General features: G+C 39.8%; 5 protein-coding genes across 7 annotated transcripts; 3 read left to right on the forward strand and 2 right to left on the reverse strand.

Annotated features, from left to right (window-relative positions):
* On the forward strand, positions 1-2,542 carry LOC105694817 (ribonuclease Oy). The gene is made up of 4 exons (XM_012415843.1): positions 1-83; positions 176-314; positions 829-1,366; positions 1,955-2,542. Exons 2-4 carry the CDS (start codon positions 247-249, stop codon positions 2,117-2,119), a joined length of 771 nt encoding a protein of 256 aa, XP_012271266.1. The 5' UTR covers positions 1-83; positions 176-246; the 3' UTR covers positions 2,120-2,542.
* Positions 2,300-4,635, reverse strand: LOC105694816 (UBX domain-containing protein 1). Of its 3 annotated transcripts, XM_012415842.2 has the most exons (7): positions 4,458-4,635; positions 4,337-4,390; positions 4,085-4,258; positions 3,734-3,985; positions 3,436-3,667; positions 3,170-3,350; positions 2,300-2,893 (listed from the first exon to the last, which is right to left on the reverse strand). In XM_012415842.2, exons 1-7 carry the CDS (start codon positions 4,511-4,513, stop codon positions 2,841-2,843), a joined length of 1,002 nt encoding a protein of 333 aa, XP_012271265.1. In that variant the 5' UTR covers positions 4,514-4,635; the 3' UTR covers positions 2,300-2,840. The 3 variants fall into 3 exon arrangements, with proteins under 3 accessions (XP_012271265.1, XP_023290014.1, XP_023290016.1); XM_023434246.1 differs by having other exon boundaries at positions 4,085-4,390; XM_023434248.1 differs by lacking the exon at positions 2,300-2,893 and having other exon boundaries at positions 2,900-3,350.
* Positions 3,204-8,951, forward strand: LOC105694818 (ADP-ribosylation factor-like protein 6). Its single transcript, XM_012415845.2, has 4 exons — positions 3,204-3,321; positions 4,854-5,062; positions 8,306-8,485; positions 8,556-8,951. Exons 2-4 carry the CDS (start codon positions 4,978-4,980, stop codon positions 8,765-8,767), a joined length of 477 nt encoding a protein of 158 aa, XP_012271268.1. The 5' UTR covers positions 3,204-3,321; positions 4,854-4,977; the 3' UTR covers positions 8,768-8,951.
* On the reverse strand, positions 5,056-8,133 carry LOC105694815. The gene is made up of 4 exons (XM_012415841.2): positions 7,975-8,133; positions 7,292-7,776; positions 6,877-7,215; positions 5,056-6,804 (listed from the first exon to the last, which is right to left on the reverse strand). The coding sequence occupies exons 1-4, from the start codon at positions 8,036-8,038 to the stop codon at positions 5,818-5,820; spliced, it is 1,875 nt and encodes a 624-aa protein (XP_012271264.1). The 5' UTR covers positions 8,039-8,133; the 3' UTR covers positions 5,056-5,817.
* A 296-nt stretch (positions 8,952-9,247) lies between the features above and the next one.
* On the forward strand, positions 9,248-12,751 carry LOC105694905 (peptidylglycine alpha-hydroxylating monooxygenase). The gene is made up of 3 exons (XM_012416043.2): positions 9,248-9,367; positions 9,595-9,813; positions 9,945-12,751. Exons 1-3 carry the CDS (start codon positions 9,248-9,250, stop codon positions 10,614-10,616), a joined length of 1,011 nt encoding a protein of 336 aa, XP_012271466.1. The 3' UTR covers positions 10,617-12,751.
* Positions 12,752-14,443: the final 1,692 nt, after the last annotated feature.

The following is a 14,443-nucleotide window of genomic DNA, read 5'->3' on the forward strand; positions in this document are numbered from 1 at the left end:
CCATATCGCATCGTCACCAGATGAGACGCGTTCTCGAGAATGGACGAATGGTTGACAAATCCCCCGTTACTCTTGGCACCTCGGCAAGTATTGAGGCGATCATTGACACGTAGAGCTGTTAAAGTCTCACAATGTCGACAGGACTAGGAGTGGGGATAACCGATAATATACGCAGTTACCAGGGTGATGGAAAGTAGAGATTCAGCGTTGCTGCATGCTGCTGCACTATAGCAGCTGCTACCTGCGATGAGTCGTCCCGAGTTCAACGCTGTTATCATCTTCCTCGGTTTTGCACTTATCGGAGCAACGTACGAGTGAGTGGCTAATATCTCTTTTTTTTCTGGTACTATACAAGTAGTTCAGAATTTTGTAAACGTGAATTTTCGTACTTTCACACGTGAACGGGGAACAATGGAGTGAACCAAGGATATTAAAATGGCCTGTTGGCGTTCACAATGAATCTGGATTATACTGGTGGACTCGACCTTTAAAGTATAAAGCCTATTTTTGAAAATTACCTTCTCTTTCTTTTATCTGAATTCCTCCTTCAAAACGGTTATTTTCAATTTTCCTCGAGTACTTCGAATAATTTTAACGTGTACTTTCTGAAATTAGGATGAAATCATTTTTGAATTTATTAGAGGAGAAAAATATTTCGGGGGACCCAAGAAATATTCTAACGCTACGTAATCCCATTAAGTTGAATGGTAAGTAAATTCTCAGGTGTTCGATACCCACGTACTCGCTTAATTAAAATTTTGGATTAATATGGAATAGTGAAAGTGATAAATACTAGACTGTATTTAAATGCACTTTGAATTTTCACAGGCTCCCCACGTCGGACACGGATCTCCTTGAGTCAGGGTCCACGGACTTTGACATATTAATCTTCACCCAACACTGGCCGCAGACCGTGTGCTTCCAATGGAAGGAAGGAGACGCGAACCACAGCTGTTCCTTACCACAGGGCGAGGAATGGTCGATTCATGGTATTTGGCCGACCCAACTGCACAAGCTCGGGCCCCAATTTTGCAACAAATCCTTGCACTTCAATGCATCTGCGCTACTCTCTATAGAGAGTGAACTCAACAAGAAATGGCTGGATGTTGAAATAGGCACGAAACCTCACTCGTTTTGGAAACACGAATGGGACAAACATGGGACCTGTGCGGCGGTCTTGGAATCTCTCAACACGGAGCTCAAATATTTCCAGAAAGGTCTAGACTTTCTCGACCTGTACGACATGAAGAATACTCTGGCTAAAGCGAGCATTATGCCTGGAATGGTACACTCGGTCCAAGATATCCTTGACGGGGTGAAGAGAATTCTGGGAAAGAATAGCCAGGTCGAGTGCATTAAAAACCCGGTGGGTAAATTTCAACCGAATAATGAGACTAAGTACCTTAAAACGTTCCTTGACAAGTGATCCATAAATTCTAATTTTTTGATAATTGTACCTATAATCATGAAAGTACGACATAAAACGTGGGATATGTTAATTTCCTTTTATACATTTTTTCATAGTTACGGGTACGATTAATGATGAGAAGTGCTCTGAAAATTAAAACACACTCGCGACAATGTATCAAGCAGACAAGGAAGTCAATGGCATTGTTTGAACGAGGTGGATCTTAATTACTCGGTTGCTGATTTCGAGACTCTCGAGTAGCTGTAATTTGAGTTTGTTTATAGAGGATGTTTTTTAAACTCTCCAGTTAAAGCCCACTTACGTGACCGATTGTGTACATCCGACACGCGCCACTGAAATGTTTCTTAACTTGTGATTTACCTTTGACGTCCTTACTGCACTTCTGGACATTTTATTCATTTTTAAATTTCTGCAAGCATTTTCCAGTTTAAAATAATCAAATGGGAAATTTTTTTTTCATCAATTCAGACCGATCGTTTTATGTAATATATTTTTTAATTTCTGCAACGTTCCTTCTGTTTGCAGAAAACATTGGAGTCGTATCTCTTTGAGATCAGGATATGCTTCAATAAGTCATTGGAACTGATCGACTGCGATGGGATTCATGGATACCCAAGCAACTGCGATCAGAATGAGCAAGTTAATTACCCAGGGAGTGTACCGGAGGCATATCACGTTATACAATTATAATCACTACTCTAAGGAGTAGTTTAGACTTTTCACCGCCACTAAACAAAATTGAAAAGTAAATCATAGCAAATTAATATACAGTGTACATATAATATTGAGATACGCAATCAACAGAGAACAAAGACAATATGCCTAGGAGAAACATAAATCTGCGGAAATCAGAGTAACAATAGTCGGGCATACATTGTCGGGCGATCATTTGGCCCATCTTTGAGTTTTATATTTATTTTCAACGTAAAAATCTTATCAAACATTCATGCGATGCGCGCCTTTCAGCGACGCGGTTCCAGAAATGGGCTGCAGCGATACATTTCTATATGCGTAATTAGCTACGAATTCTCAAAGACTTTTTATATTCGTGTTATTCGAACCAATAGAATAAATTTAAAAAATAAACTGTGACAAATATATTTTGGAAACGCACGACGAAATACTGTCCTTCTTTCCGAATTCTCGCAATCGCCGACACCGATACGGAATCTCGACTTTTGCTACTAAATACCTCGAAGTTCTTATCATAAAGTAATCTGTCGAAGCCCTTTCGCTACAAATGGACTCCGAGTCACAGTCAAGCGAATGACAGTATGGTAGGAGAAAAAAAAAAGGGAATTGTTTTAATTTAAACTATTATATAATAGCCGCAAGATCGTTCATAATAATGCGAGACTGAGAACTGTAGGTTCGATCAGGAAAGGGCTGGAGATACGATGACGTCGATATGTTACCATCGGTCCAACTTTTTCTGCACAATCACAACTGCCGATGGCACAAGGCCTGAAACCACATGATCTCTTCAATGAACTTTGAACCCATTGTCATTCCTTAATGACTTACTGAGATAATTCAATCGTATTACTACACAGATTTAAAAATCCATACATATGAGTGTACACTTAGACTGCATGATCAACTCACGATGTGTAGATGTGCGTCATTGTCACGTTTAGCACACGTTTCAAAGTATGATAATTTGTGATTCGGTGTGATTGTGCCATGCCATGCGGAATGCATGTTGTTGGACGTGATAAAAGCAATAAATTCCGCACTCACCCAATACGTCGAGGGGTGTATCGTAGTCCTCTTCCGTAAACACTTTCTTTGGGAAGCACGTCATGAGGTTGAAAGGCTGCGCATCGTCTTTCCTATTTATTTCAATGAACAATCGAACGGCTGAAAGCTGCTCCTTGCTTCCAAAGGTTTGGGTGAGTGTCTGACCGTTAGTAAGTCTGATCTAAGAGATGAAATTTATTTAACGTGCGGTTTCTCATACCAGCTGACATGTACCGCTGACTGTAGTTGATAAACTGTAAACGTACTTGAATCTTAGTCTCACTGTAGTCTTTTGTCGAGGGAGTGGCCGATGGTGTGGACGACACAGGAGATGTTGCAGGCTCAGGGGTTTGGTTAGCGCTTCCATTCCCAGCCTTGGCTCGTCTGGCAGCTTTGTCTGCTTCAATTTGTGCCTTGACTCTTTGTCGAGCCATCCGCTCCTCCTCCTTCTCTCTTTTCCTCTGCTCTAGTAACTTCTTCATTTCTAACTCTTCAAGCCTGAGAAGAGGACATTTTCGGATATCGAAAATCTGTTAATCAAGGAAAAATGTGAAAGCGTTTTACTTTTTCCTCGCTTCAGTCATTTCCTTTCCAGAGCGTATCCTATTGCGCTCCTTTTCAAACGTCTCCCTTTTCTCCTGTTCCTCCCGTTCCTTTCGTTTTTGCCGCAGTTTCTCCTCGAGCAGCTTCAACTGTTGCCTCTTCTCTTCCTCCGTAAGCTGCTTCTTCTCCTCTGTGCTTTCCGAAAAACTGTCATGCCCAGATTTTGTTGCATGGAACTCTACCTCGAGGTTGGTCTTAAATAGTTTCCCGCACCTATTCGTACAGAAGCAAAAACAGACCAGGACTCAGAATTCAGGAATTAAATACTTTAGTCCTAATGTAATTACATTATACCGTAAACCATTTACTTACAAATTACACTTCAGACTTTTCGCACCCTCGGTTGTGGAAACTTGGTTACTAGCACTTGGAGCACCGTCTTCTTCAGACGCTTCGCTGACTTCGTTCCCTGTATTGTTGACTTCCTTTACTGAATTCTCTACCATCGGGGGCTCGGGTTCGGTTTCATCCGAATGAGCCAGTAGCCTAAAAATATAAAGATTGTTATCTAAAATATTGTACATATTCTCTACTACTTTTTGAAAACAAATATTTAACAAATACCATTCCATCGCCGGCTCCACGCCCTTATTCCCCGTAATCTGTAAGGCCTTCTCCCTAAACCAAAACATGTCTCAGATTTGTAGGTTAAGAATGCGGCAACCGCAATTAATAACGAACTTACGCCTTCAACATGGTAAAGCCCATGTCCACGAGTATGGCTATGTCCGCCGAAGACATTTTTCCCAGTCCAATGGTTTAATCTGCTCGTAAGGCAGTGGGAATTATCACAAACTCCTGCAATCGTCTCGCCCAAAACTCGAACGTCATGTGAACATTAACGTTATATCGGTGATACCCCCAAGCAGCACACATACCTTGTTAGCTTGTTCCGTGACATTAGCGGCGTAGCGGTCGGGGGGGGGAGGGGGCGATAAGAGACCGCATACGGTCCCTTCATTGGCGCTCTTTGTCACACCCTTTAGTCAGCCGCGTTAAAATGAGACAACCTGGTCTCCCGATGAGAAGGGTGGGAGAGCCACAGTAGATCACGAACTAAAATTTTACCTTTAATTTTCAGTATATACACCATTGCACTCCCTCTATTTTGAAGACGACGATTAGGATGATTATCGGAGTTCGATAGAGTCGCATGTCGGGGAAAACGTAGCAAACAATTGAGAGGATTAAATAAAGTCAAAAAAATGGGCTTATTCGACCGACTTGCTAATCTTTTAGGGCTGAAAAAAAAGGAAGTAAACGTATTAGTAGTGGGCCTTAATAACAGCGGTAAGTCGACCGTAATAAATCATTTCAAACGCGAGGAAGATCGCTCCATAGACATAGTGCCCACAGTCGGCTTTAATGTCGAGAAATTCGCATGTAAGTTCTGAGTAAACATCGCTTCTGTTGAAAACGCGATTTGGGAATTGCACCGACATTGCACCCACGCCTTCTTCAGCACCAGTCGTCACCGTGGCTCACCACTTGTCAAGATATTATTTACTCGTCTCTAGGAATAGATACATTGTACGTTATAATTTGAAAGCTTATCGATTATTGTAAACTTCTTTATATTTATGAATTGTAAAATACTTTTTGTTACGTCACGCTTTGTAGATTCTGTATCATCCACTTGGTCAGGTTATTATTATGACGTGTTTAAATTAATTACGTTTGTACTACACTGTTATTGCATCCACGTTTCAATGCTTACCGTCGATGAATGATGTAACGTATATCACAAAAATTTGGTATAATACAAACTCTAATATATTATCATGGACTTACAACCTAATATACAATTCACATGTATTCTAAATCAAGTACCATAATTTAGTGGTAAATTTCTATGAATTTAAAAAATATTTAATAAGTATGTAGAAAATGTATCATTCATTGTGGTTATAACCCACTTTTTTTTTTTCTGTTAAAGTGTCAAGCAATATCAATAAACATTTAGTCATTAAATGTATTTCACTTTAACAATGAATTCTTCCAATTCTTCCATTCGTTCGAAACACTTGCTTTGTTTGAACAATACTTCACGTAGACTGTATGTCACTGATGGTTAAATCATCGACTTTTGTAGGAGAGTCAATCACTTTCTTCGAAGACCCATGTAAAGGTGTACTGGTTGTAATCAAATTGCTAGTGTTTTTCTCTCCCACATTCTCTTTTTTCTTAAAATACTTTTTTATCAATGGTATATCTTTTGTAAAATCATACTTTATACCTTGGAGAGACTTAAATGGAAGAGTAGTTTGCTTCAACTTAGGTTCAGTCGATTTTGGAATTACTGTTTCTTCTTGGATGAAACTTTTACTCGATCGTGGCCCGGGTCGAGACGTCAATGAAGTATTTTTTCCTTTTGCATTCGGTGCAGAAATGACAATCGGTTTTGTTGTTGACTTCTCATTTTTGGTAGCATACCATGGAGCTTGTTCGTTTCCTTGATCTTTTTCTTCCGAAGGTAATATCTGTACCGAGACGTCTTCTCCATTGGATTCTTCTAGTAAAATCGCTTGCGAATCATTTCTTCCTTGATTCTCATCTTCACAAAGACCGTTTTTCAAAGAATTATCTTCTTCAGAATCTTTGGATATTATTCGCTTAAATTTATGTTTTACAGAACTGTTTGTTTCTTTATGACGAGCCGGTATGGGTGCATCCTTTTTAAATTCTTCAGAGTCATCGGAAGAAATTCTTATTTCCTTAATCTTTTTTACACCTCTCGTCTCTCTAAGACTACGTTTCCGTAAATCTTGTTCGGATTCTTCTGATAAAGGTCGTTTAGATCTTCTCTGCTTCTGAATCTTCTCTTTTCTATAGGATCTATGTTTGAGCAAATTCTCTTCAGCTCGTTTTAATTCTTCTATCTTCTCCCATTCTAATATTTTAGACGATCTAACACTTTGTCCCTGTTTCCATTTCTTCATTAGATCCTGCTTCCTTTTTTTTTTCTCTGCAGTTTGCTTCCGTACCAGAACAGCTTCTTTTAATATCGACTCACTTTCTGAGCTGCTGCTGATCTAGAATAAAAAGGATAATGAACTACTATTGTAACAGTTGTCATATGACCATACACCAAATCTATGACCTACATTTATTTCCATTGGACTTTCAACAGTTTCCTTTGTCCATACAAAAGATGCAGTTGTTCCATCGGTAAACTTTTCGAATGCAGATTGTAAATTCATATATTTAAAATATTTTATAAGAAGCATGAGTTCGTTCTTCTCTTTTGGGGTAAACTTCTTCTTTCCGATGGGATCTACATGAACTTTCTCGGGTCTAGCTTCAGCGAGATCATAACACAAGTATATTTCAATATTCAAGAATGTATTCGTTTCTAGTCTATGAAATCCAAACAGCTGTATATTGATATGACTGTATCCAAAACTTGAATCCACTGTGCAATTATTCGTGCCGTTGAGATACCTCTGGAATTATATTAATATTATTACATGCATATATCAAGTATATCCTTGGTATTCGATTTGCTGGCATACAGCCCACCTTCAATTCAAAATATTGTTCCATCCTGCTAGTGTAGCAATTGATATAATGTTTGCAATTTCTAAGGAATAACGTCACTTGTGACAGGACATTAATTGGGGTTTCTTCAAGAATGCGATCCATGTCAATGGGCATAGGTAATGCCCATTTGCCTAACGTCCCTACACCATCCTTATTAAAAAATTGGATGGTATAAACCTCAACGTTCCGGGTCTCACACACAGAAAAAAATTTGAACACAAACTCTTCCTTGGTAAACTTAACACATTGCATCCCAGCAAATTTATACAAGTCGTTCTGTAGCTCGATCTCAACATTTGGAATAGTCTGAATCGCCTTTCTGGAAGTGCTGATCGACTCTGACAATCTCTTGACATTTTTTATATTTCCAAACTTGGTGATGTTCAAATTCAATTCGATTTGAAAGATCAGAGCTTTCAGCTCTGCTATTTGCTTCTGCAGTCTGTCTTTCTTCTCCTTGAGATCTGAAAATATACATGCAAGTTAAAAGAAGCATCTTATGATTTGCCATCGATATCATACAAAAAAAACCAAATCCGATAAGAAATAGTTGACGTTCTTTCGTGAATACGATGAAAAATAAAGAATCTGCAGAAAATTGACAAGTCAAGAAAAAGGCGCTCAATTAGGTTATGTCGAGAGAACAATTATCGACAACTTGCCTATATTTGAAGTATCTTGAGATTGGTCCGTCATGGCGTCCTTTTGTGCCATAATTTCTGTCATATTGCGTTCTTTAATTCATTTACGAGTTTAATCTGTCGCTTTCGATCCTCTCGCGCTTCGAATCTTAAACTGAAATCACATCTACGCACATTTTATGCGCATTAGGACGCCATGACAGTTTTGAAGCCGCCATATTGTTGTCTCGGTCGATAAATTATCAATAAAACAGAAATACGAATAGAGAAGGGTCCGTATTTCGTACCGATATGTTTGTTACTAATTAAAAAGGCCTCTCAGAACGTTAAAATATAACCTTTTCTATTTCAGACAAGAATCTTAATTTTACTGCGTTCGATATGTCCGGCCACGACAGGTATCGCTCCTTATGGGAGCATTATTACAAGGATTGTCACGGGATAATTTTTTTAATCGATAGCAGCGACAAGCTTCGCCTGGTTGTCGTTAAGGAAGAGCTGAACATGCTTCTTCAGCATCCTGACATTGCTAGTACGAAAAATCATTCCTAACAATTTTATGTCAATCTCAATTTTAACACCCCCTTATCGAACCTTTCCAGGTCGGAAGATCCCGATTTTATTCCTGGCGAATAAAATGGACTTGCTGGATTCTTTGACTTCGGTCAAACTTGTGGCTGGATTAGGGCTGGAAAGGATTCAAAATAAACCCTGGCATATAAGAGCAACGAATGCGATTACAGGGGAAGGATTGCAACCGGCGATTGAGTGGCTCACGGACCAGATTCGCGACATATACGTCACGAAAAGATAACAATTATCCTGAGAGATATTTAAAAAATACTCCACGTATCTCTTATTAATTATTAAGACACAACGAACTCTAATTGTATGTCTGTACTTATTTATTCACGTATATTATGAATGCTTCCATGCTACTGCGTGTGTAATGCGACCTTGTAATGGGTTTTTTGTAATGTTGCAAAATAAATATCAACTAGGGGAGTAGACATTGAATTTTAATTTCTTGTCATTTTTAATTTCTCTCCTGTAAGGAAAATGGACGTTGAGTGGGGCGCCATCTTGCGTAGGAAGAGGGAAGTGCTGCCATCTTATGGATGAAGAGGAAGTGCCGTTATTGCGTCACTGTTAGAGGACAAAAAATATCTCTACGTCGCGTCATAATATCGCGATCCACGGTCCTTCGCTATCGACCTGTCACGTAGTAAGTGGTCGCGGTCAATTGGGTTGGCGGTTCATTGATAAGAAGAGAACTTGTAACTCGGTCTCGAGCATGAAAGAGGCGTACGCGTACGTCATATATACTTTATCAACTGTGATTTTGGTCAACACCGTACAATGTTACCTCATCGAGAAGTATTCTTTATTCATGCCGAATGTGACCCCGAACGTGGTACGTGTAATTTATTCCCACGCTTTCATCATTTTCTTGCGCATCTTGAACATATGGAACCACTTCGACCTTTAATTTCTGTTCCCTCGATTTAAAATGCTCTTTCGCGATAATCAGCTTTGACGTAACTTAGCCGACGTGAAAAAGAATTGAAAAATGCGGACTTTTAACATTGTTAACGATACTTTGATTATTTTCGGTTAGTTTATAATTGGTTATTCCTTCAGCCGGAGTTGTACCTTTGTACTCCGATCAAGATCGACTCTTCCAAGGAATATTATATCGTGGGTTTCGAGCCAAATGCTACGATGTCCACTGCACATCACATGATTCTTTATGGTTGTACTAAGCCTGGGACCTCGAGAGAGGTGTGGAACTGCGGAGAAATGGCACGGAGCAAGCATAGCTTTGGAGAGACTGCGAGTCCATGTGCGGAAGGATCGGAGGTAATTTAGTATGCTTTTGTGTTACTAATTTTGGGCAAATTTTGGATCGGAGGATCAAGAACGAGCCATGAGTTTCGAGAAAGGTATTTGTAGTGGTGTACGTAACCTTATTGCATTCCTTTTCCTCGCAGATTCTGTATGCTTGGGCAAGGGATGCCCCGAGGCTGAATCTTCCGGATGGCGTAGGTTTCAAAGTCGGTGGCAAATCTCAGATTAAGTACTTGGTGCTGCAAGTTCACTATGCGCACATAGAACGCTTTAAAGATGGGAGTACCGATGATTCCGGGGTATTTCTGCATTACACGACGCATCCTCTTAGCAAATTAGCTGGAGTGCTCCTGCTCGGCACGTCAGGTCTTATTCCACCGCATCAAGTCGAGTATATGGAGTCCGCCTGCATGATGAAAGAGAACAAAACTATTTATCCATTCGCGTACAGAGTTCACACTCACTCGTTGGGGAAAATAGTGTCTGGGTATATAATTAAACCTGGCAATCAATGGATCGAACTTGGAAAAAGGGATCCTCTGGAACCACAGATGTTTTACCCAGTGCATAATAAGGTTGCGGGCAAAATGGGCGATATATTTGCAGCACGGTGCACCATGGAAAGCAACCGTCCGACCATGACCTATGTGGGAGCTACGAATCAAGATGAAATGTGCAACTTTTATCTTTTATACTATGTCGACCACGAAGAGCCATTGGAAATGAAGTACTGTTTTACCAGAGGTCCTCCATCGTATTACTGGACCGACGCAGGTCTCTTTAATATTCCTGACAGGGAAGCCTCTACTTTATAATACGTACCATCCATGTTCAGAGAATCTTTCAACAATTAATTTTGTTTAGATTGTTTAACAGAAACGAAATGACGTATGATTAGATTACAGCTCGAAGTGGCATATAGCAGATTCACACAAAAAAAAATTAGTCTGTGATGGATATCGAGGCGATTTAATGAAAGTGAGAAAAGCTATTATAACTCGGAGGGAACATTTTACTGAATCTGGAAAAGTATATTACGGATTATTGTATTTTTCCTCTATACTCTTCCTTGTTCATTGCTTTGAAAAATTCTTTATTATCGGAGAAAGGATATATATCACTTTTGGGATTTTACAGCCCAGAACTTGTTCCGATCTCTTAATAACAGACTTGGGGATCTGATGTCAAAGCTTTTCCAAATCTCTAAGAGCTTCTTCCTAATTTCTAAAAGAGATGTTCCTTGAAATCGAGCTGTACCTTGTATCTGACTATTTTAACGTGAGGTCATTGTCGAGATTTCTTAGAGTGCTTTAGTGAGAAAACGATTAAGTTATTGCTGTTTTATATTTAGCTTCCCTTGGATACTATTTACAATTTTAGTCGTCGTGTCGAAAGTTTGCAAAGTCGGTCCCCTTTTATTTCCCTTAGCTAATGTACTTACCCCCATTCTTTGCGACTCTTTGAACACGATGAAAGTGACACGGAATGAAGTATTATTAAAAAGAAGTAGTACCTATAGAAACTCGACCAAGCTGAGAAATGCGAGAACCAAATCGCGTACTAATGACATGGTGTTTAGCTTAAGATAATGCGATAGTATTGCTTTACCGATTATTAACTAAATTTAATATAACTTAAGGGTGAAAAAAAAAAATCAATTTTCCCACATATGAATTTTTATCGTCAATACACATGTGTATATTTTTTTTAATTAGCGTAACTTTTGCAAGTTTGCAAGTGCTTCAGAGATTAAAATTATTCGGTGCATTAATTATTAATTATGGAGAAGTGGAATATTTAATGAGAGTCGGTGAAGCAATCCTTTCGCAGGACCTTTATGCCCACCGCAACCTATTCTACGTAAGGACTAATTTAAGTTACAGGGTACTTAGTTAATTGTGATTTTTCTAGTGCAATATTTCGCCCAGCCGCGTGATACGTACTTAGCATCGTTAACAGTACAACATTATTTATAATACCTTACGAGATAATTTAACGAGGACACGTACCGGTGCACCGAGCCTAAATCAACGATTCTCCCGATAATTTTATTTCACTCCGTCGACGATCAAGTGACCTGCATTTTGTACACTAATTACCTCAGGACTTTTAGTGATACCGACCATATTCATTCCAGTAGTTTTAATGATTCCAGTAACTTTAAGTCGAGCGATTATCTCTGAGCGTAGATTCTTCGACGGTTCCTAATTAATGTGTTTAAATTAATCATACCGTAAAACTTACCGACTCGATAAGTTTTTTTTTTTCACCTGTGAGCGGAACTCGATTAATCTCCGATTAACGTTCACCCGACAATTTTGGAATTACTCAGTATATAAAAATGTTTCGATATACACACGTTTTTAATATTGGCATGAAAATAGTTTTACGAAATGCAAGAGACTTTGATTGTAAAAAATGGATTAATTGTAGAGAAAGAAAAAAAAATGGAGTTTTTTCTCATCTCTCTATAAGGTACCGTTAATTATGCGTATTATATAATATATATATATATAACAAGTTCTGTTTGTGCGTCTCGAGAATTTATATACATATATATGTATACAGAAAGATACATGTTTTAATCCGGTGCTGTCGATATCTTGTAAATGTGCGTTCCTATCGTGACAATTCGCGTCGTTGAAGCAGATAAAAGAGATATATACATGTAACGACATACGATTACGTAAATTAATCGAATCGTCCAATTCCCAAGTGAACCAATCCGCTCTGGGAGTTTTAATCTCGCAGTAATCGTGTATAGAAATTTGCTATCATATCGTAGATGTCATCCGAGATGTATGAGATATTTTGACGAGCCGAAGAGGATTGTCCTCATATTTTCGAAACTCTAGGGGGATCTTACCAGAAACCTGGTCTGTCACGCACGTGTTGAGAAACTGTCACTATGTGTGTGTACTAAATATTAAATAAAAGCACTTATACACTACATACAATAATTATTTATATATCGTTCCGGTGCTGTTGTTGAGAGACTCGCGGGGAAGAATTGGAATTTATCCTGGTAAAAAGAAATTAATAAAAAATGTATAAAGTCGCATTTTTATCCCGAGTGTATTTAGACATGAATCTTGCAAGTGAGGCTTTCGTTTTTCCCGAGATTTATTCTCGACCCCACTTTCTAGGACGAAGTGCACTTCGGATGCACTTCACGTGCACCTGTCGGTAGGGTAATCGGAAGTGCACGCGTGGAAGGTGCATGTGCTCGGAATTACAATTTTCGCTGTTGGTTAAAAAATGCTCCCTGAAATTGGAGGCATGTTCGAAGTCGCTTTTACGGAGGGGAGGGGAGGGGAAATGGCAAAAGCGCGTGCCAAAATCACCGGGTCAACACACCCGGAATCCTTTGACACTTTCCACGTCTCTCGAAATCGGTGGCGACGACTCCTTCGGGCCTACATTATGAGTCTAATAGGTCTTGCAATGTGAAATCGCATTAACATTCCCAGTCGGTGCGACGCGCCTCTTCCTATTATCATATTATCGGGCCTATTATCGTATCTCTCTGCCTCTCGCGTTTCCCCGTAATTACGACGTCCTATTATTCGGCTAACCGTTGAAAAGGAACCCCGAAGACTTTCGCGGAACTCGTTTTCAATATCGCGGTCTGTTAAATCCGAAATACACTCCAGGATGAATTTAACGGATGGGATGTTCAATTTTACGAATTTAATATTTAACTCCCGATCGCCTTGGATTAAAGCCGTAAAGTGTGGGTTAGAAAGTGTAGGGTATCTTTTAATAACAGTATTTGCGGCCGTAGGATGGGAATTATATCCTCGGTGGTGTCATGCTTGGCGTAAAGAGACTTGGCGCTTAGTAGAGGCCTCAGTCGTGAACTTGTCGGAGACGCCGCTCTGTCTATTTATATCCTCTTGATAATTTTCCCAAATTTATACAGATTTCCGATAAAATGCCGTGAAACCAGACAGCGAAACCACATTAGGTAAGATTTAGTGTTTTAGAACGATTTTCTATATCTGGAATTTTGTAGGAAGTTAGGGATAGTTGAACAGTGTCGGGGAAGAAGCGATCATCCAAGATGGCGGCGAGGGGGAAGGAGGGACGAGGTCTTAATTTAATACGAAGTCGTTAAGGCCTCGTCCTTATCGAGGAACGCGAACTCGAGACGTGACTAACATAAGTCGCTCCTTTGACTATCGTGTCGGAGATTAGCCTACTTATTCCTTGTATACTACTTGACCGATGTTACGGGTCAAGATTCCATTTCACTAGTTCCCCCCCGAGAACGGCCAGGGCGATTATTCCCCCGAAGAGTTTTCCTTTCTCCCGCGCGAGTAATTTATGCAGATTGGCGATTTCGTCGCGGGACGAAATTTTCTAAATTAACCGGGGAAAGAGAGACGAGTCGGCGTCCACGCTCAGCCGTCCGGCGGCCATCTTGGAAGCCGCGATTTTCGCCGCGCGGAGGCGAATATAATAAGAAAATGAAAAGCGAGGAAAACAGCGAGCGCGGAGAGCTATTCTTTGCACTTTCTACTTTTCACTCGGCAACGTAAGATTTCAGACGCCGAACTGCAGTGCGTGCCAAGTGAAATCCGTCTGTTAATTCCAGACGGGAAGTGACGGCCATTTTCTTGAAGATTCTCCCCTTCCGAGA

Source organism: Orussus abietinus, unplaced genomic scaffold (genome assembly GCF_000612105.2).
Source record: "Orussus abietinus isolate OABI.00-Male unplaced genomic scaffold, Oabi_2.0 scaffold27, whole genome shotgun sequence".
Classification (NCBI taxonomy): Eukaryota; Metazoa; Arthropoda; class Insecta; order Hymenoptera; family Orussidae; genus Orussus; species Orussus abietinus.